This window comes from Talpa occidentalis, unplaced genomic scaffold (assembly GCF_014898055.3).
Source record: "Talpa occidentalis isolate TD23 unplaced genomic scaffold, MPIMG_talOcc4v2.1 talOcc4.627, whole genome shotgun sequence".
Classification (NCBI taxonomy): Eukaryota; Metazoa; Chordata; class Mammalia; order Eulipotyphla; family Talpidae; genus Talpa; species Talpa occidentalis.
In genome coordinates, this window is record NW_023605003.1 from 2024 (window position 1) to 29517 (window position 27494).

The 27494-nt window shown below is 37.4% G+C and overlaps 1 protein-coding gene and 1 pseudogene across 1 annotated transcript; both read left to right on the top strand.

Annotated features, from left to right (window-relative positions):
• On the top strand, positions 1-26810 carry LOC119230305 (tudor domain-containing protein 7-like; the record flags this gene model as incomplete). The annotated part of the gene is given in 12 exon segments (XM_037491349.1): positions 1-142; positions 1089-1302; positions 5260-5333; positions 7681-7898; positions 10211-10797; positions 13422-13608; positions 17671-17782; positions 19733-19935; positions 21195-21329; positions 23332-23418; positions 26677-26782; positions 26785-26810. Coding segments are annotated over 12 exon segments (2091 nt in total), but the record flags the coding sequence as incomplete, so codon positions are not given.
• LOC119230306 (T-complex protein 1 subunit alpha-like) lies at positions 2758-3484 on the top strand (annotated as a pseudogene).
• Positions 26811-27494: the final 684 nt, after the last annotated feature.

Consider the following 27494-nt stretch of genomic DNA (forward strand, 5'->3'; position numbering starts at 1 on the left):
ATTACCTGCTATGCTGTGGCCTGCACAGAAACTGCAAGAATTGCACAACTTGTGGCTCGTCAGAGGAGTTCTAAAAGGAAAACCGGGAGGCAAGTTAATTGTCAGATGAGAGTAAAGAAAACCATGCCATTTTTTCTAGAAGGTAAAGTCTTTTCAGTTAAGCCTTTCTGTGACTCTCTCGTCACATGGAATTATGGAAATAATACTTGCATTCATGATAAGCACCTATGTTAACATTCATCTGTCAAAAGAAAACTCCTGAAGCTGCTAGTATTTTGACTTGAAATTAAGTGCACAGGAAGACTTTAAGTGAAGTAATTACACAGTGAGAAAAAACTAAGAGTAGATTTTAATTAAACTTATGACAAAGTGTGGTTTTATTCTTTTAGGTTATTTGGAAGGCCTCATCCAAGGTGTTGGATGAACCAAGAACCTATGGTTTAATGTCTTAAAAAAAAAGTCTTTTATTATAAATCCCCTTCTCAGAAAACATGAATTATATATTATATACAAATGAGTTATAGGCACCTCAGCCTGTGTTTAGTAAATACTTATCTCAAGGAGTATATAGTATATCATCAGTGCTAAAATTAAATTCTGAAGAAATGGTTCAATAATAATATAAAAGAGTTGGTGCCTAAATACCCCAATGGCCCTTTTAAACAAGGGTGCAGTCATTGTGAGATTGGCAAAAGAGGGCTTCATGGTGAAGAGGAGACCTGGGCCCAGGCCCCAAGTGATAGGAAGAATTCAGATTAACTGGAGAAAGGTAGAAGGGATGACATATGGCTGCACATGCTGCATTTGTAAGAACAGGAGGGGGTTACCTTTGAAGTGTCAGTTGGTGAATAGAGGAAAGTAACTGGCTAGTCTAGCAGGTAAAGCCACATTTTGAAGAACCTCATGTGCTAAAAGTACTAATCTACTGTACTGCAACTGACCTAGCCTCCAGTGGGGCAACCTCTCTGAGTTCTTACAAATTGTCCTGAGAACAGAGACCCACAGAAAACATCTGATCAGGGCATGGCACACTGAAACTAGCATTTCAGGAAGCTAACTGATTCTATTATCTATGCCTAATTCCACAGGAAAACCAAAAGCAACCCTCAGACAACCAGGATTTTCTTCGGATTTTTCTCTCAGCAAAAAACCTAACCCAACACTGTTAAGAGACAAAGGAAACTCTCTTGGAGTTAAGTATGATGCTGAAATGCCACCATACATATTACATACAACTGTTGGGAGTGAAATATTCAAAGATGTTCCAGTGCAGAGGCATATGGCCATGCCTACCAGCAACAGGTATTTGGAATTTATTTCACTAAAAGGAGAAGTTTGGTGAACTGAGGATAATCAATATTAAAAATGTATATTCAGAGTCATAAGGAAATACTTTTGGTTTTATCTAGTGTCAGTTCACATGTTGTAGAGAAATGCATCATTACTAGAAAATCTCTTTTACTGGCTATGTGAATGTCATTCTCTGAATAGCTCCATTATATATTTTCTCTTCACTGTTGATTATCTCTCCTTGTAAAATTCATTTTAGTAGCTCTTCTAAGTTCTGAAACAACTAATTCAGCTACAACTTTTCTGAAAACCCTTCTTATAATCAATTTTGTAAGTTTTTTATAAACACAATCTTTTTTTTCTTTTTTTTCCCCCAAAGATTTATTTATTTATGCGTATGAGAGCTGGGGCACAGGCCAGAGATGCTGGGAGTGAGAGGATTCACCAGAGACAGAGTGGGGAACAGAACAGGCAAACTAACTGAAAAACATTGCTGAGGGGAGCAGCAGGCGAGACATGAGAGGTCTGCTTCGCCATGTGGGTTGCTCCCTGGCGGGCCAGGGATCAAACTCATGCTGTTGAACTTGTGCTAAAATATGTACTGTTGGCCCTTGGCAGAATATTTGCCAACTCCTGATATAGATGAATCCACATCATATTCTTCCATTCTATCTGCTGTTACAATAAAGACTCTGGAGTACATCGTGTCATCCCATAGATCAGTGTTCAAAGCTGCCATTTTGTGTGAAATACAATTTTCCTCATACTAGAATATTTAGAAAGAATTTATTTTTTAAAGTTGGGGAAAGAGTACTAATATCTTACATGTTGATATTTTTATATAACCCTAAAATATGATTATTAAAGGTATGTTTTTAATGTTGTTTATGGTTAGTTATTATACATTTGATAAGATCCACAAAATGCCTAATTAAAACCTAAACTTTGGGGCCTCCCCTGGTGGCGCAGCAGTTGAGCGCTGTGCTGAGAAGCTGCCTGCAGCCTCTGCAGCACTGGTTCAATCCCCGGCCGCCGGCGAGGGCCCCACATGGCACGCAGACCTCTCCTGCCGTACCCGCTGCTCCCCTCAGCAGTGTATTTCATCAGTCTGCCTGTTCTGTTCCCCGCTCTGGCTCTGGTGAATTCTCTCACCCTCCCGCACTTCTGACTGTACCCAGTGCTTGTACAAATAAATAAATAAATCTTAATAAATAAACTTTGACCTGATGCACTAGTTGGGTCCAGTGTGTGACTAAAGTACCATTGTTTTCCAACTCTGGTTGTGTGCCTAAACTTTGACTTGAATTTGTGAAACAGCAAAATCAGTCAGTCTGAATTGTGGGCTCATGGGAGTATTCTGTACACCGCATTCTTCTCCCACTCTCCTGATGGCACCAGGTAGACCAGATAAGTGCCCTCCATCCCTGTAGACTTCACCAGCAGGACTTAAGTAGCAGCCCTGCAGAGATGGGACCTGTAATAATCAGAAGAGTTTTAAAAAGTGACCTTAAACATATTGCTAAAACTTACAGAGTAATTACTGTCAACATTGACCAGTTTGAAAAATGGGACAAGCAAAAAGTGGTACAGGAGAGAATTTGTGATGATAAACTACTCTTGATGAAAAACATTGAGGCTCACACATCTGTATTATTTATCTTATGTGGGGCAAATGATTTCATGTTTGAAGAGAGGAACACTGTTTCCATGATGCTCTTTATATAGTGAAGTGTATTTTGGTTCTGAACAGGGGCAGGTGAGGGGTCTGCAGGCGCAGCCCTTTCCATGTACCTAGAAAGCCACGTGATCAGCCCAGGGTCTCAGGAACAGCATGCTATTGCAGATTTTGCAAGATCTTGTCTTGTTATTCCTAATATATAGGCAATTAAGGCTGCTCAGACTCCACAGATCTGGTTGCAGAGCTGAGAGCTTTTCATAATGAGGATCAAGTTAAACCAGAACAAAAAATCTAAAATGGATTGGTCTTGATTTGGTCAGTGGTAGACTTTAAGACAATAAGCAAAGCAGGAGTATTTGAACCAACCATAGTTAAAGTTGACGGTTTGATTTTGTAATAGATGCTGCAGTTACCGTTCTTCAAATTGATGATCTTATTAAATTACACCCAGAAAGAAAACTTGACAAGCATAGCAGTTACAAAAATGTTCTTCATTAAGGAGTTGTTAATGACTGATGTGATCTCTTTTTTAACTTATAACAATGTCAGGTGCAAGTGTTTGGTATCTCAAATATTACACTTTAATACACAACAAGCTAGGGGGAAAGGCATTTCTCCAAAGTAGGCTAGAGTAAATGAATGTAAATTTATTGTTGATTTCTGAGTCCCTAGTTAAAACATGTGGTAAATAGTTGTAAAAAACATTTTCTAAAATGTTTACTGCTTTGTTTTAATTATAGAAATATGTGTACAGTATGAGAAAGTAAAAGGAAGAAAAAATTGTCCCTAATTCATATATGATGTAAACATTTGACAATACATATTTTTTAAACACAAATTATATTATATATTGCTATTTTATAACCTGTTTTAAAAGGAAGTATATTGTTAGTATTTTCCATATCATTAAGTATACTTCTACATTATCACTTTAAAGTCAGGGTAATTAATATCCAATCACCTATAGTTGAATATAAATGATTTTCACTAAAGTAAACATTCTACAATGAACATATTTGTAGAACAATCCTTGCATATATTCACAGCTAGTTCCTTAGAATAAAATGGTAGAAATGGAAGGTCTAAGGGTTAGAGGTTGTATGCATTAGTGCTAATTACTAATTTGTAATCTAAACAGATTATATCAATTTATATTCTTCCAGAATATAAATAGGAAGTGATCATTTATATGTGTCCCTGCAAAATGGAGTCATTGAATCATTCAATCCTCCTATTCATTCTTACCACACTCATTCTCATTCACATGTATCAATCACTGACACAGGCACTGGCACACAGGTAATTAAGACACTTGGAGTCTAGTAAAGGAAACTCTGTGTGTTTTATTTCTTAGTCCACACATTTGGAAAAATCTTCCAACATAGATCTGATATAATTCATATAAAAATTAGGTTGTTGAAACTAAAGACATTCTTATCACACAGGAGAATTTCGAGGGTTTTAGGAACTCTGTGCCAGTAACCAAGGATAACGAGTAATTTTTTTCATTATACCACATTCTCCTAGAACCTCCAAAAAAGAACACAACCCCACCAACACACCTTGAGGTTAATCCAATGAGACCCATCTTGAACTTCTGATATACAGACCAATTTGTGTGATTTTAAGCCACTGAATTTGTGGTAACTTGTTAGAGCAGCTATGGAAGACTAATATGCTATTTTATAAATATTTGCAACATGATCATGCTCATTTAGTGAGGCAGAATTTTAGATGTTAAAAATATGGAAACAGCAAAAAAAAAAAAATTAGGTTGTTGAGGGCCTGAGGTAGAGAATCTATGTTTCTTCTTTTCTAAGTAGTTATTGAGCAATGCCTCTCTGGTATGAAATGCCCATAATATACCAAGATATGATTTAAATTGAATGTGTCTAAATTCTTCTTACATGTCCAACTATTTTAAATGTTGTGACTTTATGACACATTTCAATATCTGGTGATACAAGGCCTTCATTTTTAGTTATTTTCCCAAATATTCTTTATTTTCAGCAGTTGATTCTTTATTCTGTATTGTCCCTTAAAGCTAATTAACTGGAAATCTGATTTCCAAGTTCTTTTAAAGTTCTAATGGAAATTTAGCTATTTTTTTTCTGGGCAAATATGAAATATGAAAGCTAATGCAAGGTGTCCTTTCATTTTTTGCTCATTTTGAAGTATTTTAATGATTTGTTTTGCAGTTCAGTCCCACAGAGACTTTAAGCATACAGTGTTTAAAACTTGGAATAGACTTTACTATCTGAATTTTTATTTACTTTTTTTTAATACCTTAGGTTTAGTCCAAAGGCATCTCTTCCACCATCCTTTCAGATGCATCCTTCAAGAACCTGTGCTAAGGAAATGAGTGGTATGTTTTCTAAACATTACCTTCATCATGCATTTTGACTTCTGTAGCCATAGATTCCCCCAAGAAGAGTATCTGGTATTGGCTTTTGACATTTGCACTCACCTCCTAACAGAATAAATCTCTCCTCCCCTCTTTCCTAATTCATTTATTATGAACTGATATTGAGAGACAATAGGATATCATCATTATTCCTCATATCTGACCTACGCTGTTTTATTTCCATGTGTCATCTACAGGGAAACTTTCTGTCCCATGTCACCCACTGTCTCACTCAGATTATAAGATAAATTATATAAATATGGGACTTGAACTCATATGAAAGTTTCAAATACGCCACCATTTTAAAGCAGGAACCCTGAAATGTGTGCTGTGAGCACTAAGTCTAAATATGAATATAATTGATTCCTCAGGTTAAAAAGCCCAAAGGACTGGTAAGAAAAAAGTAGGAAACATAATAAAATAAAAAAATCTGAGTACTAGAAATGTACTCACTTGCTGTTTTGTTTCCTCCAACCCATATGTAAATCTTCTTCTAGACCCATCCGAGGGACAGAGTGTTTTCAGAATTATTGCTTATGTTACATGAAATTTAAATGTGTTTTTAAATGATTTGTTGCTTTAGGTGTGATTCTTACTAAGTTAAGATCTTTTTTTTTACCCAAAGCACATCTCCAGTGTTTTTTATGGAAATTAATTTAACAATATGATCTTTGGTTGTATTAATTACTTTTAGATGTGCTTTTTCTGAAATATAAATAGTAAAGTTGTATACCCTTGCAGAGGTAAACACTTTTAAATTAGAATAAGCTTTTTTCTGCATAACCAAGAAGATTGTTTCAGGAGGATTATGATTCACTTGGCAGAGCTGATAGTCACACATGTATGCGCAGTCTCTCCTGCCTGCCCGGCAGCCTAACTTCCTTGACTTGTTTAACAAAAGTTACGGAAGCTTAGGTGACTCCAGTGTCCTCACAGAGCAGGTGCATTTATTTTGAAAGACTAGAACTTTTGTCAGCTGCTGACACCTTCTCTTTAAGGGAGGGTCTAGCTAGTTTTGAGAAAGGACCATGGCAAGGATCCTTTTAGAAGAACTTAAATAAATTAGCTATGCCTTTCTTGAGGAGTACATATGGACATTTCTGTGATTTTCTGTTTGCTGAGCCAGACTAAGTCTCAACAAGGCCAGGTTTCATGCCCTGTGGTGGGTAAAGCAGAATCGGTATTCACCTCTCCCAAAGAGAAAGCTCCCACTTTGGCTTCCTGGCATCCTTCTAGCCAGCTTCTCCACACCAGCCTGGGTATCTCTACCAACCAACTCAAAAATAAATAAATAAATAAATAAAAAATAAAAATGGTTGTATCCCAGGAGAAATACTGTGTGGTTAAAATATGAACATATTCTGCTTATAGATGGTAATTTTTAATATGCCCTGATCTGTATTTCAGTGACTTTTAAAAGAGGTTTGGAATGAATTTCATAATTCTTAATATACCAGAACTGCCAGCTATAGTGGACGCATCAAATTTCTTTATTGCCTTAAGATGTTAACTTGGGCATTTCAAGCTTTAAATAAAAAAAATGAAGAGAGCTACCCGGAGTATTCACTTACGAAAGACACATGATTTATATTAGGAAAATAAAAACAAAATATTACTAGTTATCTTCGGGTACCAAACTTTTTATTGGTGGTGATAAATTGAGGCTAGGATGATTTTTGCAGGTGGATCATTTTTTTTTTATTTCAGTGTATTGCTGTATTACTGGTTCTCATTAATAAAGGAGAATACTTATCATATCTTTGAAACCTGGATGATTTTTTTATTGTCTATAAAATGTTCTTCAGTCTTTCTATTAATTGTTATCCTAAGCTTTGTGAAGTATAACTTTAAATTCAGAATTGCATAAATGCCATTATTGTTTAAAATTTAAACCTTATTAGTTGCTGTTAGAGTTGGTTAAATAATAAATTTCGTTCTTTGCAAATCAAGACCATCCTGATGTTTAAATTAAAGTATGAAGTATGCTTGCAAAACAAAGGAGGCAGGTTATCTCTGTAGGTGACTGTTGACCTTGTTTATTATTTCAAGTGAAACTTAAAATACAGTGGAAATACTGCATTTTGCCAAACCCAGCTCCCTGGAAGTCCCTTCACCCCACAAACTAGAAGTATAGCAAAGCCTAAAGTCACAATTATGTTGACAGTATTGCTTCCCTTTGTTCAAATATGGTATTTTTTTTTTGGTGTATAGAAACTTTAAATTCCTTAAATTACCCTAAAATTAGGTAATGAGGATAATCTAAAATGTTAAGCATTTTGGTTAATTCTACTATTTTTTTAATTTAAAGACAATTTAAATCAGTCTGTTGAAAAACTGAATGCCACGCCTCCTGCCTCTTATGCTTACAAAATGGATGAGGTTCAAAACCGCATAAAGGAAATACTACAGAAGCATAACAATGGCATTTGGATATCTAAGCTTCCACATTTTTACAAAGATTTATATAAAGAAGAACTTAATCAAGGAATTTTACAGCAATTTGAGCATTGGCCTCATATTTGCACGGTACGTCTCTCTCATTCTTCCCTCCTGATGTTTCCTTCTTGCATGACTCTCGGATTTTGAGTTCTTAGTCATGTCACCTTTTATCAAGGGAGCAGAAAGCACTTTACATATTGCCGCCTTGGTCTTTACCTTGAAGATGAACACAAATCAGTTATAGGTGAAGCACATCAAGGTTGAGGATAGTGTATGTGTGTTGTATTTGCTGTTCTTGCTTCAAATTATTTTTTTTAAGATTTATTTATTTTATACAAGAGCTGGGGTACAGGCCAGAGGCATAGGAGGGTGAGAGGATTCACCAAAGACAAAGCAGGGAGCAGAACAGACAGATTGACTGAAATACACTGCTGAGGGGAGCAGTGGGTGCGACGGGAGTGGTCTGCATGCCATGGGGGATTCTCGCCGCTAGCCGGGATCTAACTGGCACTGCAGCGGCTCCAGACAGCCTCAACCTGATGCGCCACCGGGGAGGCCCCAAATTATTTTTAAGAAGCATATAATATATGATAACCTGTATGCCATTTTGTACTGAACTGCTGCCATTAGATCATATAGCTTTCAGCTTACTGGTAGTAAAATTTTTTATTAGCCTCAAATTTTACATACTTATACAAAAATGAAAAATGATATAAAAATATATAAAATAAAAATTAATTAATTTAAAAAATTTGCTTGGTTAAACTATACCTACCACTCCTTGGTAAATTCTCACTTTGTGTGAGAACCCATGGAAAGGAGTTGCTGGAACCCATTCCCTATGGATTCCATGGCATGATAGGTATGGAACGAAATACCTCTGGACTATAAAGAAAAATCTCTGGAATATGCCCCATATACTTGCACTTTCTTAACTGAAGCACCTAAAAATTGATAACCATTTCTGAATGTCTTGGGCATACATAGCATCACGAACTTCAGTACACTGTCACAGAGAACATGGCCCCATAAGTGGCAGGGAACATTGGTTTGGATGAGTTTTGCTGGTCCCAATGTATCAATAGCATACATATGCCATACCCTGTACAGGCTTCAGATTCAAAATTATCCGTTTGTTTTCATTGTGGCACAATGGTAACATCAAGGACCATTTCTTCCTCTCTTTCTCCATTGTCTAACTTTTCCTGCACTTCTTAGATCTAGCCCAAAAGGACACAGCTCTTAAGACTACAAAACTGATCTCTGAAGGAGGTAGACAACCAGTGTTTCTGTGAGCTGGCTAACCATAATAAGTAAATTAAGGTTGTTTCCTTTGTCATTGAGTACTTGGGGTCTTTATTCACCTGTGAAGTTTAGTTTTTAATTGGTTTGTTTTTGAGTTCAAAGCCATTGCTAAAGTTTGGAATGCTGGAAAGCAGGTCCTCCAGGTACATGGATTTTACTATATGAGGTTTCTAATGGGTGTTGACCATTTAAAATGAAATTTTGAACTTAAAGCTTCAACACAAAGAACCAGTGTAAACAAAACTGTGGCTGGATGAGATCCATACAACTGCTTTGAAGGCTTTTTGATTTAATTTGACAATACCAATTCTGTTATAGAATCTCAAAGAAAATTCTAATTCCATAAGAAACAATAAGTTTCTCTTAGCAGCCCTTGCTGCATATTTAGAAGGTAAGCCTTCATATTCTCAAAGAAGTTTGGCTTCAAGAATTTTAAGTTTACAGCACAGGTAAAATTAGAAAGGAAGAAATAACGACCTCTCAGAATTAAGAAGAAGAAAGTTTCTAGGCAAGTAAGATCAATACTTTTACTTGTATAACCAAACAGGGTTTCTGAAGAAACTCTTGATTTAAATCCTTGGGTTGATCATCTACTAAACCTATTCTACCTCCTGCAAACTTATAGAAACTCAGAGGGGTGTCAGCAGGAGCTTATTCAAGTTGTGACTCCAAATGTGTCTTTTTCTAAGTAATGATAAGCTGAAGGATATTGCAGGAAGAAGAGAGGTCTTCTGTTTTGATTAAATATTCCCTGTTTAAACTGGCTTTCTTCCCAGTGGTTTATTTCACAGCTTGATTCTGCCTTGTATTCAGTCAGTTATGAATTTGACAATGAGTTAAGTAGTTTGCAGAACAAAACCATTCACGATTTCCTGGGGTTGTTGGAGGCCAGATAGCTCACAAAGAATATTAACACTATTTTATTTTCCTCTTTATTTCTGAAATGTGGCTTATGATTTTATTTGCAGGTGGAGGTATTTTAAGTCTTCGTAATTGAGGAAAGCACCACACTCATATTTAGAATGCATTCATGTCTTTTCAGGGTGTTTATAGCCATGGAAATATCTATCATGTACTTTATTTAAAAATTTCAGGTAGAAAAACCTTGTGCTGGTGGTCAAGATTTACTTCTTTATCCAGCTAAGAGAAAGCAGCCTTTGAGAAGTGAACAGGACGCTGGAAAAGTGCCTCCATCCCAACTACCTCCTCCAAAACAAACACCACCATTGAAAGGGTGCCCAGCAACTATGCCAGCAGACTTCAAAGAGAAAGTTGCGGATCTGCTGGTGAAGTACTCAAGTGGTCTTTGGGCCAGTGCCCTCCCCAAAGCATTTGAGGACACATACAAAGTGAAAATTCCCGAGAATGCCTTAAAAAATCTTGCCTTCCTTTCTGATGTATGCACCATAGACTACATTTCTGGAAATCCCCAGAAGGCCATTCTCTATGCTAAACTTCCATTGCCCGCTGACAAAATCCTGAAGGATGCAGGGCATGCACATGGTGATTATGATATCAAGACTATGATTGAACAAGAATATCTTCAAATAGAGGAAAACATGGCCAAAAGTGATAATGCCCCTTTGGAGAATGTAACAGTCCCTCCGTTAGTCATTCCAACTGAGGCATCCCCATCTGTGTTGGTGGTTGAACTGAGCAACACAAATGAAGTGGTTGTCAGGTAAGTTTTAATTTCTAATTCTTTAAGAGGCCAGGGTACTGTTGTTAACTTGGTTATTCTTCACATGATGCTGGGGGTTGAGAAAGAATAAAATATTCTTAGCTCTGTAGAACTATAATGAAGTATAATATGTTCATAATATTTAGATATTCAAAATATACAACTATTTCTGTGAGATAAGATTACTAGCAGTTTTAAAAACTGATGATGTATGGTCTGAATGTGAAAAAAAAAAGTAAAAAACAAATAGTAACTATGTCTGTCAAAAGTAATACCTCGTCAATAGAAAAGGCAAATCAGCCCATCCAGCAGGGAAGACTACTTAATCGGGGGCAAAGTAGTATCATTGCCTAGGAGGAAGAGTTGTTGACTAATATGGCTAATAATGGCTGGAAATACAAAAGCCGTTCCAGCTCTAGAGACTTAAGATGGGCTTTTGGAGAAAATATAGAATACACTGACAATATTGAAAGACTGTAATTTGTAATTTCTGACAGGATAAAAAGAATGGGAATTGATATACCTGGATCTTTGGAGGCCACAGCCCAGGATATGGCTGTGACTGGGTAGAACAGAAAATGACGGACACAGAATAGAATCCAGGCTTCTTCAACCAAAATGTCCCTATGGTTTGGGCCAAGTTGACCTTCAATTAAAAAAAAAAAAAAAGCCCTTCAATGAGGAACTAGGTCCAAACTGTAGTAGTAACTATAAAACTGTAGCAACTGTATAAAGTTTTTATTCTAAGATGTGGTATGGCCTGATAATATAAATAGGTTGCTGAGGGTCAGGGCTCCCACTATCATACCAACTATAACATCATCCTCGAGCCTCACCCAAGCCATGTAGCTGTTGTTCTATGCTGGTTGCTGCAGAGCAGAAGCTGCTTGAAGACCACATGCTGCATCTCATCACATTCCTCCTCCTGGGTAGGATCCTGTGCTGGGCAGACTGCCAGATTATGGGCTACAGCCCAGACATCTGCCAATTAAGTGCTAGGCTATAGCAGCACTTCAGGAAGGTCCCCTGAGAATCTAGATCCCAGGAAGTGGGCACCTGGACAGAGCTGGGGGGCTTCATAGCTAAGAGTATAGCTGCATCCCAAGCACAGTACCTTACCATTTGTAAAGCTCATTACATGATAGAGTATGACAGAGCTTTTGCAGTTGTTCCTGGAATAAATAATATGCACATAATACTTGGCTTAAAGTAGCTGTTGCCCCAAAAGAGATGTTCTTTGTATTTTGCATAGGACTTTTAAAAGCTTTTTTCCTCCAATAAGAAATTGGTTGCTTAGGTGTCTTCTGCTCTGCTGTTAGTTACCAAGAATAGATGAAAACACTCCATAATTAAGGTAAAGGAAGGATATCGAAGAGCACGTCACTAACTTCTACCATTTAGTATTGTAAATCTATGCCTCCTTTTCAGGTTCTTTTACCAATAGTTATTGGTGCCATTGTTACAGACTAAATCTCCAGCACTGGATTGGAACATCCATAATTTCTGATGTTCTTACCAAAGGCTAGCAGAAATCTGGATCAGTCCCAGAACTTTGGTAGGGGTTATTAGCTCCTGAAAGCTTTATAGGACCACTTGGACTATGGCTAAAAGCTTGACTACAAAGAACAATGTTTTGGTCATCAGTTCCCCCTTTCCCTGGTGAGGTGCTTCTGGTGTTGGTAAAGCATAGCCCTCAAGCTAGATTATTTCCTTCTAATGTTAAGACAGTTCCTCTTACAGGAGCTAAACTTGATTTGCCAGATTTATATCCTAGAAGGAGGCCTTTGATGGAATTATCTTTGAGGACTACAGGCAAGAAAATAATAGCCTACTTGTGGCAGAAAATAGTATATTTTGATAACATGACCTGGGAAGATGTGATTGCAGTTATCAATAGCAGGAAGTTACAAAAAAAAAGAATAGGAATAAATCCTGAATAAAATACTTCTCAGAAGCATACAGTTTAAGATGTATTTAGCTAGAATGTGTCATCTCTTATAAGAATGCCAGAACTCAACATTTTGTGGTAGTTTGTTCAGCTGTGTTCCATAATTTGGGGGAGATGTGTTGTCACATGCTTGTATTTAGTGTGTTTAAGCGTATTTGCTTTCCTCTGGTAAAATTTTATTGGTTTTCAGAGCATGGACCTTGTTTCGACACATCTTAGGCCAAAACTAGCATCTAGATTCTCTTCTAAGTAATACTGAAAGACCTCCAGCAGCCTTAGTTAAGATTTTAAGTCAGCCCTTGCTTATCTGGTCTTCACTGATGTCTCCATTCTCCGCCACATCTTACTATTGCTCTCCTTCGAGACTTTTCTCAGCCTCATCTTCCTTCAAAGACTTCCTGACCACTAGCTGTTACATCCTAGTTCTCTGGATTGTTATTGAGCATTTCCTCTGGTATGTGGCATGTTGTACCTGAGTCTGGTTTTACGCAAGGACTGCCATATTACATTTTCCTTTATTAAGATGAAAATGGTTAATAAATACATGTCCTCCTCCCTGCTGAGGTAAGCAAACTCTGAGTATTGAACTAAAAATGGCAGTAGAAGAAAATAGAGTATCATTACTGAATTCCTATGGTTCTCCTGGGTTGCTTCATTTTTGTTCTTTTCCTTTAAGGTATGTGGGCAAAGACTATTCTGCCGCTCAGGAATTAATGGAAGATGAGATGAAGGAGTATTACAGTAAGAACCCTAAAGTCATGCCCATCCAAACTGTGCACATTGGGCAGTTGCTGGCCGTAAATGCTGAGGAGGATGCTTGGCTTCGGGCACAGATTATCTCAACAGAAGAGAACAAAATAAAGGCAAGCACTGTTTGTTTATGATAATGTTGTAAAGACATATTATTTTTCAAACGTGAATGTTGCTTCTAATATTGTAGCCTTTCCAACTGTATATAGTTTTATCCAAACATTGAAAAGATAGTATCTTAAAAGATTATCCCTGTTAGCTTTCTAGTCAGTGATGTATTATCTCAAAGTTTTAGTAAAAAACAACAAAAACCCACATTTCCATAGTATCCATAACCTGTAATATAATCAGGAAAAGCTCTTTATACCCATTCCTGGAGATTATATAGTAAATGCTGATCAGAGCTCTATGAGCTTCTTATCAAATCAGTGCTTTGGAGTAAAGGAAGCAATCACATCAGAGAAGATAACATTCTTCCTCTTGCCTCTTGTGCAGCAAGCTGAGTAGAACCCTCGGTAGGACTTCGGCCCTGCTCCAACAGCTGTCCTAGTGTGTCCTCTTGGTCTTCTTGGGAAGGTCAGAGGGCTCTTTCACCAGTGTCTTCCATCAGCAGTCTCTAAGACTTCCACACTTGGCCATATTCCTCTATGACTTTTTCTTTCCCTCTATCCAGGGACCAAGACTAGAACTTTCTCACCTTCAAAGGCAGAGTTTTCTCTAAATTTTGCAAGCAGGGAAATACACTTCTATTTCTGAAGCCTTTTTTCCATAATATAAAACCTATTCCTTGTGCCATGGTCAGCCCCTGTCCGTAATCCCTTTTGTGTCACTGAATGCAAATAACCAGTCCCTGAACCCTGAAACCTCTGACCCCACGCAGAAGTTCAGAAGGTGTCAGCAGAAGTGCAGAAAGGTATGCTAGCTGTTTCTTACCCAGGTTGTTCAATAGAAGAAGCCTTGGCCCTCTCCAGATATAAGTTCACTCCAAACACCCTGCCAACCTTTGCCATTCACAGAAATTTGGGGAATTCCTTAACCAAATCTACAGAGATGTAACTTTTAAGCAATGTGACTGGACTTGAAAAACTTGAAAATTGGGAAACAGTTTGGCAGTTTCTTTTAAAGTTGAACACTTACTGTCAGACCTCTAATGTGTGTGTGTATATGTGTGTGTGTGTAAAAATGAAAACATAAGTCTGCAAAAAGACTTGCACACACATTTTAGCAGGTTTATTATGAATAGTCCCAAACTGGAAACAACCCAAATGTTCACTAACAGGTGAATGTGTAAATTATAGTTTATCCAGATAGTGGAATACTAGTCAACAATAAAAGGAACACACTACTAAAAATAGTCACATGGATAAAACTCTCTGGCTCTGCAATTGAAAAAGACCAAAAACAAAAGAATTACACTATAAGATTTCATATAAATGCTGTATAAAATTCATCTGTGGGAATAGAACTCAGACAGATCGAGATGGAGGGGGCTTAATTGCAGAACAGTAGGTTCCAGAACTTTTTAGAACAATGGACTTCGTCTATAGCTGGGGTGGTGATTATATGGATATGTACATTTATTAAAACCCATCAAGCTATACTTTAAATAGCCAACTTTATTCCCAGTAAGTAATACTTGGATAAGTGTGGAAAAAGCTAAGGAGCAGGTTTACAAGTAGACCAGTGAAGCACAGTATGATCAGCAGCCTGGGCACAAATCCCAACTTTGCCTGTCAGTGGTTCAGTGCCCTTGGCCACATTGCTGGGCATACAGAGGGAAGGCATGGATTCAGTGATTTGGAGTCTCAGATCTTGGTGCCTTTGGTGCCTAAGGTTTCTCTTTAGCTGTTATTTATCTGTTCTGGGGACATCACATGTGTGAACATACTCTTGTCTTCACTAGACCCTCCAGAAAGAAAACCACAGGGCATCAGCATTTAACACAGCGTGGGAATGGCCAATTAAGTAAAACCAGGAGAGTGAGGTCCTGGAAGCTAGAACAAGAAAGTGTACCATAAAGGAGGAGGCAAGAAGTAGTGCCATTGCTGCTGAGAGCTGTGGGCTGGTTTTAGGGATAAAAATGTAGCTCAGTATATGGCACAGTAATAAGGTCTTAAGACAGTTGTAGTAGTTCTGGCCTAATCTTGTTCCCTACAATCCCAATGAAACAGACACAGATTTTTATTTTTTTTTTAAATCCCAGTTATTTATAAAATCTCCTCTTGAACTGTACTATGCCTGACAGCAAATACCAGTTCCCTCCTTTCTTTCTTCTTGTCATACTCCTTGGTGAGAATGAGAAACAGTAGCACTCAGTCACCTTCTGAGGCTGGTGTGTTTGGCTAGACCCAGACCAGCATCCTGATTATTACTCATGTGGTGCTGTGCGGTGCCTTTCCACTTGATGGCACCAGAGTGCCAGGAATGGACTGTAACTCTGGGCCAGGACTATGAGCCTGCTTGTGCTGGTCACAGCACAGCACACAAGGCAGTAGGGGAGAAACTATTTGGCCCTCCCAAATCTAAGAGCCAGAGCAAGGGTGCATTTAGACACAAACTAGGCAATACATGGGCATGTGTTTTATAAACAGCATCTGCCAAATAAATATACAGTCTTGTGATTCTGAAAAGGAAAGAAGATCCACACATCACGGAAACACTTTGAAGATTTTGGAGCAGTTATTCTTCAGTCTGTTGATGTAAGAAAGACTGAGTTTCTCAGGACTTATGATTTCACGTATCTTCCTGTCGAATTCAAGTTGTAGGTGGAGATAGCTATTAAAAGAACAAAAGTTGCCTGAATCCTGAGGCCTAAAAGAAAGAACAGGTGTTAATCTGGGGTAGGAGAGATGCACCTGCACACTTACTGGGCTGGCTGCCTTGCCTGCCTGATGTGGGGTCTTGCAAGAGATTTAGGCCTAAGGGAGCCCTGAGTGAAGAGACAGACTCTGGGAGGCAATCATTCCAGCGTGGGATTGGAAAGGCCCCACACACTCAACAGCAACAAACTCGGGGTCAGGGAAAGGGTTAGTGGTTTTTCAGTTTCCTTGTCTTTCCTCTTCTTTTCTGGGGAGAATTTTTGTTTTGTGTGTTTAGTACCATAATGTAGGTAGTAAAAAGCTGGCCTGTGGACTTTATTTTCTTGCAGAAAGTAAAAGACCTGCCATTGTGTTGCTGCATATCCCTTAGCCTTGCCTTTGCTTATGTTTATGTTGTTTTATTTTTTTTTTTGTAATAACCATCACCTGCTTTAATTACAGAAGGTTTTCAGCACTTTCCCTCAGATTCTAAGTTACTATTCTAAAGTATAGCTTAGTCTTTTAAGATTTTTCTGAAAAAAAAAAAAAAAAAAGGATTTATTTATACAGTCCTTTTCAAGTAGAGGTTTTGTTAATACTCAAAAATAATAATATCAGAAATATACTTACTGATCTGTGCTAATGGTGAGGAAGATTTATGCAGCTTTCTGCAAACAGAACTCCAGCAGATTTGGTGACTTTTGCTGAGCTGGATGCATGCCTAACCTGGCTTTTTATTCCTGGGGTGAAAAACAACAGAAGTATTTATTTTTGCAGTGTAGAATTCTGTATTAGCGTGCTGTAATATCATTGATGTCATCACCGAAAGCAGCTCGGTGCCTAGAAGCCCAGTAGCTGAAAGCAGGCCTCACAGATGCCACTCTGGGGATTTAGAACCTAATAAATAACTCCAAAGTGATGCCCACTCTAAAAACAAATAATGCTGCCTCTGGATGCAAATCCTTAGTGGAAGTGTGTGACTCAAGCAAGATTCGGGTAATGCAGGCACTCTGGTATTAATGAAAGGGCAGGGACAGTCAGGGCTGACAGACCAGACAGGTGTGCTGCTGAGATGCTGGCAACAAAGCACCAGCGTGTAGCTGTCTTACCTGGTTCTTCCCATGGCAGAAGGGTACAGTAGAGGAGTGGGGCCTGCAAATCAGGGGCGCTGCTTTTCCTGGTCCCGGTGCCAGCCTTTCTTCTCTGGGCTAAGTCAGAGGCACTCCCCTGGCACTTTCCAGCAATGTGGTGCCACTTAACATGCTGACTATGGAATAAAATAGAGCCAGTTAAATGCATCAAGCCATTTTTTTTTTTTTAAGAAGTGGATGATGACGAGTTTTATTTGAACCTAAACATTGTTTTTGTTATCATTAGGTATGCTACGTTGACTATGGTTTTAGTGAAAATGTTGAAAAGAGCAAAGCATACAAATTGAACCCAAAGTTCTGTTCACTCTCATTCCAAGCTACAAAGTGTAAGCTAGCAGGTAAGAGGAACTTTTAAAAATATCTCTCTTCATTTTGGTGCATTATTGCCTTGTACTTTTGGATAGCTAAATCCTAGAATGGAATAAGTATCTGAAGGTGTTATAATGTTACTTCTTGAAATATATGAATAAATTTGTGTTTAATGTAGTCTTTATAAGATGTGATTATTGTAAAAATGCTATAGTTTTGATAATATCTTATTTTATATTCCATATATAACATGCATAATATTTTTATTCTATTGTAAAAATGTCTATGCGCCATCTTAAAGAAGAATAGTTCGACTTGACCTAGAAACAACTGCTAGAGGCTCTGTATTGTGGGATTTTATCAGTCTGAATCATGCTGTTCAATGTGTTGTGAGGTGACTGTCAACTTCTTTGCCACTGAGAATGGACCCTGTGGGTTCAGTTTATAAGTAATATGCCTTAGTACACCCAGGGACAAGTTCAGCTATAGTTGGTGTACAGTTTGTGGTTTGTGGTCAATGCTCTCTACTGTCCTTTCCTACTCATAGAGGGTACATGTGTATGAGAGCGATATTGTAGGGAGAACCTGAAAGTATGGCAGAACCAGCAGTCATGTCAATGATAAGGAGAAGCATCCTTAATGAAATATGCATCATACTTGAAAGCCTGAGCTAAATTCAGGAAATATCATGGTTGTCATGAAAAGTAGCCTTTCCCAGCAAGGGTGAGTTCTTAAGTCAGGAGAGCTGGATTCACCTCTACCTGTGAAATAAATCTCAATTAACTTTAAAAGTCTGTTACAAACATGTAGAAGTTAGTTTTGAAAAGGACATTTCCAGAGCATTAAGACAAGATTTAGGATGCTGAAATGAAAGGTTTGCTAAAATTTGTAAAGTTATTTGTCTGTAGAACAGAACAAGAACAAGGACAAGAGAAAAATAGCTCAGAGGGAGTCTGTGAGCTTTAGCTTTGGATTTCAGGGGGCTAGATGGAGAAGTAGTACTACTGGGAGGAATGATGAGCTGGTTTAATTAATTTAATAGATTAACTTAAAGCTGTCATATTTATGACACATAGAATTAGAATGTTCAAAGAATTTAAAGATTAGACTTCATTAAAATTCCTCTAATACCCATGTTATGTTAAACACTATTTAATCTGCCTTTGATAAATCAGAAAGTTCTATTATCTAAATTTTCAGTAAATATATGTTCATTTTAAAAGAAAAAATGTGTATAGTTAATTAGAAAATGAAAAAGTCAAGGGTATATTTTTAGGAAGAACATTACCAACATACAGTACTGGCAGAAACAGCATCCTTCTGTTTTAAATGTGTTTGTATATGAACAAAAAGTGAACACTATTTCTCCTAAGGTAGAAATTCTGATTGATCATCAGCTTTTCTTGTTATCTTAAAATTGTCTCCTTTAGTCTGAGCACCATCTTGTTCTGACCTCCAGCTAGTCTTTTACCTCAAGCTTGTCTCTGAGCTCCTTCTTGTCTCCTCATTCCATCTTGTATTTGACCATCATCATGTCTTTGACTTCCATGTTATTGTTGCGCAGCATCCTGTCTCAGAACTCCATCTTTTCTTTTACCTCCATTGTGACTTTGACCTCTATCTTGTCTTTGACCTTCATCATGACTGACCTCTCTGTCTCTGACCTCTATCATATCTCTGACCTCCAGCTTGTCTGAGACCTCAATCTTTTCTCTCACCACATAAAGAAAGAGAGGGGGGAAAAAGATCGTCTGCTTTAGGTAATCATTGTAAAGGGTATTCTCATTATAATTTATATTTTAAAATCAAAAGTGGGTAATATTAAAAAGAATTGTAAAATAAAGCTTCCCTATAAAATTTAAGAGTTTTGTAGAAGATACACAATTGTAATAAGTGGCTAAAATGCACATAATCAATATATCCATCTTAAAATGATTTTACTAATGAAGTAGAAATTGAAACATTCACTATTTTTTCAGGGTTGGAAGTTCTAAGTGATGATCCTGATTTAGTGAAGGTGGTTGAGTCTTTAACTTGTGGGAAGATCTTTGCAGTGGAAATACTCGAAAAAGCTGATATTCCACTTGTTGTTCTGTATGATACCTCAGGAGAAGATGATATAAATATCAATGCCACCTGCTTAAAGGCCATATGTGACAAGTCACTAAAGGTTCACCTTCAGGTACCACTGTGACCACTGTTCTCATCCATTACACCTTTCATAGGAAAGAAAGTTACCAGAAGAAAACGTTATAAATTCTGAGCAAATAATAAAGGCAGATTACATATGTATTGAGAGGAAAAGGTAGGGGGAGCTAATGGCAGGAAATACCAAAGTATAAATGGTAATTATTAAGAATTGGATTTTTGCTTTATTTTTCAGTCCCTACAATGAATTTATGTCATTTGCAAAGGTAAAAGGAGGGAATAAAATAAAATAAGGGTAAATTAGATCCATAAAGTTGTGGTTTTATAAGATTTATTTATTTATGCATACAAGAGCTGGGGCACAGGCCAGAGATGCGAGGGGGTGAGAGGATAACCAGAGACAGAGTGGGGAACAGAACAGGCAGACTGACTGAAATACACTGCTGAGGGGAGCAGCGGGCAAGGCAGGAGAGGTCTAGTTCGCCAATGTAGGTTGTTCCCTGGCCGGCCGGGGATTGAACTCATGCTGCAGAGGCTGCGGATTGCTTCATAGTGTGGTACTTAACCCCTTGCACCACCAGGGAGGCCCCTAGAGCCATAAAGTTTTTCAATCAATTATTACTAGCATTTTTAAAATGTTAAGAACATAAATGCCTGCGAAGAAGGAAACCTTTAAATAACTTACAGAACAGCCATTCTAAAGAACAAGATTAAATGCTAAAAGCGATCATTTTGGAAACTTTACAGTAACATTGGGGAAATGTTTATTTTAATCATAGAACAACAATTAATTGTCTTTATAACTCTTTTACTTAAAATTACTAAATTAAATCTTTACTACGATTACAATTTTTGAAAATTATTGAAGTTAATGTGGTCTGTAGGCATGGATTAGAAAGTTAGCTGATAATGGGGTTGATTTTGTAAGAGCTTTTTATTTTCATTTCTGTTAATATTGAAAAAAATGTTTTAAATTTTCTAAATTAATGTAGAGAAAATAAACCAAAGTTAAAGAAATCTTTATCCTTCCAAAAAGTGGAATGTGGTAATAAGTTATTGTATAAAAAATGTCTATCCGTGCCTGACAGAAAGGATATCAGACATTCCTTTTAGAAAGAGAGGGATTCAGATAAGTTTTTCACCTTTAAATAATGATTTCCTTTTATTCTATATATCCTCCAACTTGCTCAGAAGGTTGGAGAGTTTTCATGAGATATTTAGATAGTTACCACTTATGTAGGTAAGTACTACAATCTGTTCTCACATTCTTAATGTATCTTTTGTTTGTTCCAGGTTGATGCCATGTACACAAATGTCAGAGTGACTAATATTTGTTCTGATGGCACACTCTACTGCCAGGTGCCTGGTAAGGGTCTGAACAAGCTCAATGACCTTCTGCATAAGATAGAGGACTACTTACATTGTAAGGTATGGCAAAGCATTATCCACCTATAACATCAGTCCTGAAAAGGTCACTAAACTGTACAACTGTGAATAACCTTTGAATAGTTTGAGGTAGAATCTCTAGAATAGAGGTAAGAGCCGAACACTTCAGAACTTGGAAAAATCCAGATGGTTTCACTAATATATGGAATATAGAGAAACAAAACAAAGCGTCAGACAAAACCAAACCAGAAACAAACCCTTGAAATCTGACTGTAAAATTGAGGCTACAAGAGGGGCAGGGGAGGTAGAGAGCCAAATGGAAAGGGGAGGTGGTAGACTAGGTGGAGGACTGTGGTGTCTCGGTAGTGAGTGTGATGTGGTAACACACATCTAAAGAAGTTTGAACTTGGACTTCTGAATCATGTATAGTGGTATGTACCAACATTTCCTCAGTAAAATAATACAATTTTGAAAGGTTTGACCATGTGAAAATCAAACACCTATTTGTTTCTGCATTGTAAAATGAGGGTAATAATGTGCATATCCATAGGCTTGTCAAGACTAAACACAGTGCCTAACACATACTGTGTGCTCAACAACTGGTAGATTTTCTGTTTAGTGTGCCAGTCATGATTCTATAGTGCAGCCGCCTGTGACTCTTGTTTGCTGGAGTCAGTTAGGCTCCTCTGTCTTGGACAAAGATGAAACCATGAAATTCAGGAGGAAAATCAAATTCTTAATTCTGTACTTATTTTCTGAGGCATCAATCCAAACTAAGCTCCCATAAGTTTCTGAGAACCAACCACCTCAGGAAATATGGTTCTGTAGTTTAAGTATATTAATAAGCTCCGTGTCTTTTAATTTGAGTATTCTTTTCTGAATCGGGGTTTTGTAGGGGTTTTGTTTTACAATCCTAAGGTGATTTCCTTAAAACCATTATTAGGACATTATAGTTGTAATCCAGAATATGCTGTGGTTAAACCTTTGTGCCACTCCAACTGTGACCCCCTCTCACTAAGCACCTTGTGACCCTTGTATACAGCTTTATATTTTAACCCTTTGGATGTTTGTGTGCTTTACTTTCATTAAGGGCAGGAACCTTGCCTTATAATTTTCCATCCCTTACAGCACCTACACTAATGTCTTACATAAAATAAGTATTCCAAAATATTTGCTGGATTGGATTAAATCTGTATTCAGACTACAGCCTAGACTTGAGGCGATTGATCTATAGCTCTACTTCTTTCTGTGTTAATGACATCTTAGATGTATTTCAAGGTCATTATTTAAGTTTGACTTGCTAATCTATCTTGGAGAAACCTGGGACACCCAGAGATGCTGACTGTGGTGGCGCCTTTGTATGCATGTGTTTATAACATACGGTGGTGAAAGCACTCTTGATAGTCCCTGCTGCTCTGGCAACCTGAGCGGATGCATTGCCTTTGGAGAAAGCACAAACATTCATCTGAAAGTGACTATGATAGGTTCCTAGCTTCAAGCTATAGGAGAATGAAGAAACCCATAGCTTTCACTGGCACCAATACCCATATTTGTCTTCACATTTCTTTTGTTTTAGAATTAAAATCGTATCTTTGAATCTAAATGTCCGTAAAGAAGCTTTATGGACAGTTAGCTCAACCACTTCACTTTCATCCAGGCTGCTCTCCTTTTCGTCAGATTCATTATCCTCCTTGTGTTGGACTGATGGCTCCAGAATGTAGACGAATCATTGAAGCATACTGACCTCCACACTAACCTCATTAGACATTTCAGCAGTGTCAGTTTATGAGCCATGTGCCAGTAGCTGCATGAGAAACAAGGCAGAAGTTCTCTACTCCCACATGCAGTGCACATGTGCGCATGCACACACACACAACACACACACACACAGGTGCTGCACATGCTGCAGTGCCCTCCTCATGGAAGGTCTGTTTACATGTGGGTAAAACAGTGGGCCTGTATTATGATGTTTTTTTTTTTTCTGATGATAGAGCAGTGTGCTCTTTGCTATGAGTAAAAAGAATCTTGTGTTTCTTTGTTACAGCACATGACCTCCGAGTACTTCATTTCAGTGCCCTTCTGTGGGAAAATCTGCCTCTTCCAGTGCAAAGGAAAATGGTTACGAGTAGAGGTAAAAGGAGTTGCTTGACTTTTTTTTTTTTAACTTGTCATGATAGTTCATACAAACAGGTTTTTTTTGAAGTGGAACAAGTGCCCCTGTACTCATCACCAGTTTGAGAAACAAACCATGATGGTGTGGTTGGTTCTCCATGTCTGTCCCCTGTTCTGTTCCTCCCACCTCTCGGGGGCTGCTAACTGAACTGGGTGTTCCTGAGTGTTCCTCATTCCTCTTCATTTCTTTATATTTTTACCTAACACACTTCTATTTATCTTAATATAGCAATAATGTAAATATAGAAATAAATATATTTAACATTTTATCAAGATGTAGTGAGCAAAGCATAAGTAAATGTTTTAAAATTTTATGTAAATGGTAAAATATTGACTCTTGTAAAACATACATTTTCATTCATTTTATTTATTTATTTATTTATTTTTAAAGATTTATTTATTTATACAAGCACTGGGTACAGTCAGAAGCACAGGAGGGAGAGAGAATTCACCAGAGCCAGAGCAGGGAATAGAACAGACAGACTGACGAAATACACTGCTGAGGGGACCAGCGGGCGTGGAGGAGAGGTCTGCATGCCATGTGGAACCCTCGCCGGTGGCTGGGGATTGAACCGGCACTGCGGAGGCTGCAGGCAGCTTTGCAGCCCAGTGCTCAACTGCTGTGCCACCAGGGGAGGCCCCATTCATTATATTTATAAAATTAATCTGTGTTGATAGGTGCAACTTACTTGTTTTCAGTGCTGTATGGTATATCAGTATGAACTATGCCAATTTTATCACTGTTCTCCTATGGTGGATATTTACATTGTTTCTTTTTTTTTTTTTTTTTTTTTTTTTTGTATAAACAGCAGTACCATAAGCCTTCCTGTGAGCATCTCCTGGGGTACATATGAAAGAATTAAATTTCTAATATAGAGAATGTCCTCAGTTTTACAATATATTGTCTATTCTCCAAAGCCACCTTTCCAGAAATCCTTTGAGAGTTCTGGCTTCCCAGGGGACTTTCAGACCCTCCCTCCTGCCTAGGTCTCCCGCTGTGTCTCTGTACAAGATGGCTTAAGCTTCAGAGCTCACAAACTCCTGTATTTCCTAGTAATTGTCCTATCTTCTTGCAAGCTCAGTTATGAATTTGAGAGGTTTATTTATTTTATCTTGCAGGTTTTTTATTTTTGTGTCTACTGTTTCTTTTTTTCTCTTCCCTTTTGATATTTCATTTGTCCTATTGTTAAAATTATGAATCTGGGGGGAGGTTCCCTGTTTCTTAAACAGGTTCTTAACCTAGGTACAGAGACCCATCTATGTTTCAAGAGGCTTCCTGAACCCCCCTGGAATTATATACAAATTGTGTGTGCTAGTATGTGTTGGTGTGTGTATCTGTTATGCATATTGGGAAGCAAGTATCTGTAATTGTCATAAGATCATCATAGAGCTGTTTCATAAAAGTTATCTATTTTTCCCCCCACCCTCATAAGAGTTATCTTTGACTCCTTATTCTGACTCTCTGAAACATTGCCTTTACCTGTCTCCCATCTTTTGCCTTGCTTGCCTCTCACTTTATACTCCAACAGAATCAATATGCTTGTAGATCCCACATGTAAGAAATACACATGCACTATTGCCTATCCTATCCCCACTGTTTAAAATATCCAAATATTCAGCAGCAGTCTTTCTGCCCACCTGTGACTATGCAGGTGCTTCCTTTCACCAACTCTCTCCCTCCTCAGGGCAGCAGTTTCCTGCCTGCCGGTGACCCGCACTATGCCGGGACTTCTCTTCACTGACCCCCTCAGCTGAGGCTGCTCTCAAGGCTGCCCTCCTATAATTATGCAGGCCTCTTTTAGCAAACCTGTCCCTTTTGGGGCAGCTCTTTCTGCCCGTTTCTATGCAAGTATACTTTGCTTTTCTATCCCTCTCTAATAAACCTGCTCTTTAAAGAAAAAAAAAATCCAAATATTCAAACTAGATTGCTGCCAGCCCGGTTTACCCCCATCCATCTTTTTATGGTCTCTAAAAAAACCGTATTTGTGAAATTTATGAAATTGTGAAATTCATGAAATTCAAATTTGTAAGATATGAAATGTAAATATCCCATAAGTATTATTTCTTGAAGTATAAAAATTTATGTAATTAAATTATGTAGCCAAGTGACAAAATAAATTATATCTTTGATAGACTTAGTAAAAATAATATTGTAGGAGACCAATGACATGAAATGTTTTTAGGTGATATTAAGTGAAAGCAATTATGATGGAGTATATATAAATGTTACATTTTTATAAATTAAATTAATTTTTTTACAAATGTTGGCTGAAAGACTTTGAAGGATAATAATCATCTGTGGCAGATTACAGGTGATATTTATATCCACTTAAGTATCTGAATTTTTTTGATGGAGTGAAGACATTTTACTAAAATTAGAAGAAAAAAGTAAATTCTAAAGAAAGCACACATTCTCAGCATTTCTCCTCCAGATGGGCCCATATTTGGCTAATGTTTAATGATGACAGATATCACAGTGGTTTATTAAGGAAATAAGGGCAACTAAATGGACATCTAGAATCTTATACTGTGATGTTGCCTTTACAGAAGGTAATCATTTTATCACGGATAGGTAATTATTGATTTAATTCAATGTGTAGTTTTCCCATTTTTGAGTTATTTAAACTTATTTTACCTCTCTAGAGCTCTATTGAGTTTTGATTTTTCAGTTGGGTTAAATGATGTAAATTATCATTGGGTTTTTTGAGAAGCCATAAAACACCAATGTACTTATTATTTAAAGATTAAGTATATTACTTGCTACAAGAAAATAGAAACATCTGTCATTGCAATTTGCATTTCCTTATGCTAACACAATTGGTTTTTTCCTCACAGTTGATTATTTTTAAAAATATACTGCATCTTATAAAAGCAATATGTAATAATGTATCAAATTATCTTCTAATCAATAGTGTCCTATAATTGAAAACATGGTAAACTTTGCTATATCTATGAATTTTACTGGTTTAGTTTTATTAGTTTAGTGATTATTGCTAATTAAACAAATTGACAACTCAGTGTTGAAATAAATTCTTCTCTAAAAGAATCTCTATTTTGTAAATACTACTTTTTAAAATGAGAGAAAATGTAATTAATAGTGATAGTCTTTGTTACTTTTTTATATGCCATTGAGAGTTAGACCAAATGTAATTTCTCCGAAGTGTTTTGGTCATTTCAATATACTAAAAATTTGCCAACAACATCTGTCTCATTGCAGATCACAAACATTCACAGCAGCCGGACTCTTGATGTTCAATTCCTGGACTCTGGTGCTGTGTCATCTGTAAAAGTGTCTGAGCTCAGGGAAATTCCCCCTCGATTTCTACAGAAATGATTGTGATTCCACCTCAGGTACTATATGTTACAAGCCTGGAGATTTGGATTTATTTGTAGTCATGTTGTGAGATGCCCGTTCAGTTTTCATCTTGTTAATGATTGAGGGGCCTCCCTGGTGGCCTAGGGGTTAAGTCTCAGCACTATCACCACACCAGGTTATGAAACCCACAGGGTGCAGCAGACTCTCTCTCTCTCTCTCTCTCTCTCTCTCTCTCTCTCTTCTCTCTCTCTCTCTCTCTCTCTCTCTCTCTCCTCGCTGCTCCCCTCAGCAGTGTATTTCAGTCAGTCCTCCTGTTCTGCTCCCCACTCTGCCTCCAGTGAATAATCTCACCTTCTGCACCATTGGCCTATACCCCAGTTCTTCTATGCAAAAATTTAAAACAATAAAAAGATAATGATTGGTTCAAATGTGGTGTTACTAGTTTTCAGAAGTAAAATTTGGCCACCTTAGACAGGAAGACCAACATACAAATGTACTAAATATTGTTAATAAATGTCTATTTATTTAAACGTCTATTTTACAGGCATGGAGTCACTAAATTATATTGTCCAGTTAGAGGTTCTACTTTAATCATTAGATGCCATTTTCAAAACACTGTGTGTAAATATTTTCTTTCAGGATTCTTAGTTTAATTACATAGGTATTCTCTCAAGAAAATCTATTCGTGCTTAATCATTTTTTGTTTTCTCCATAGTTAT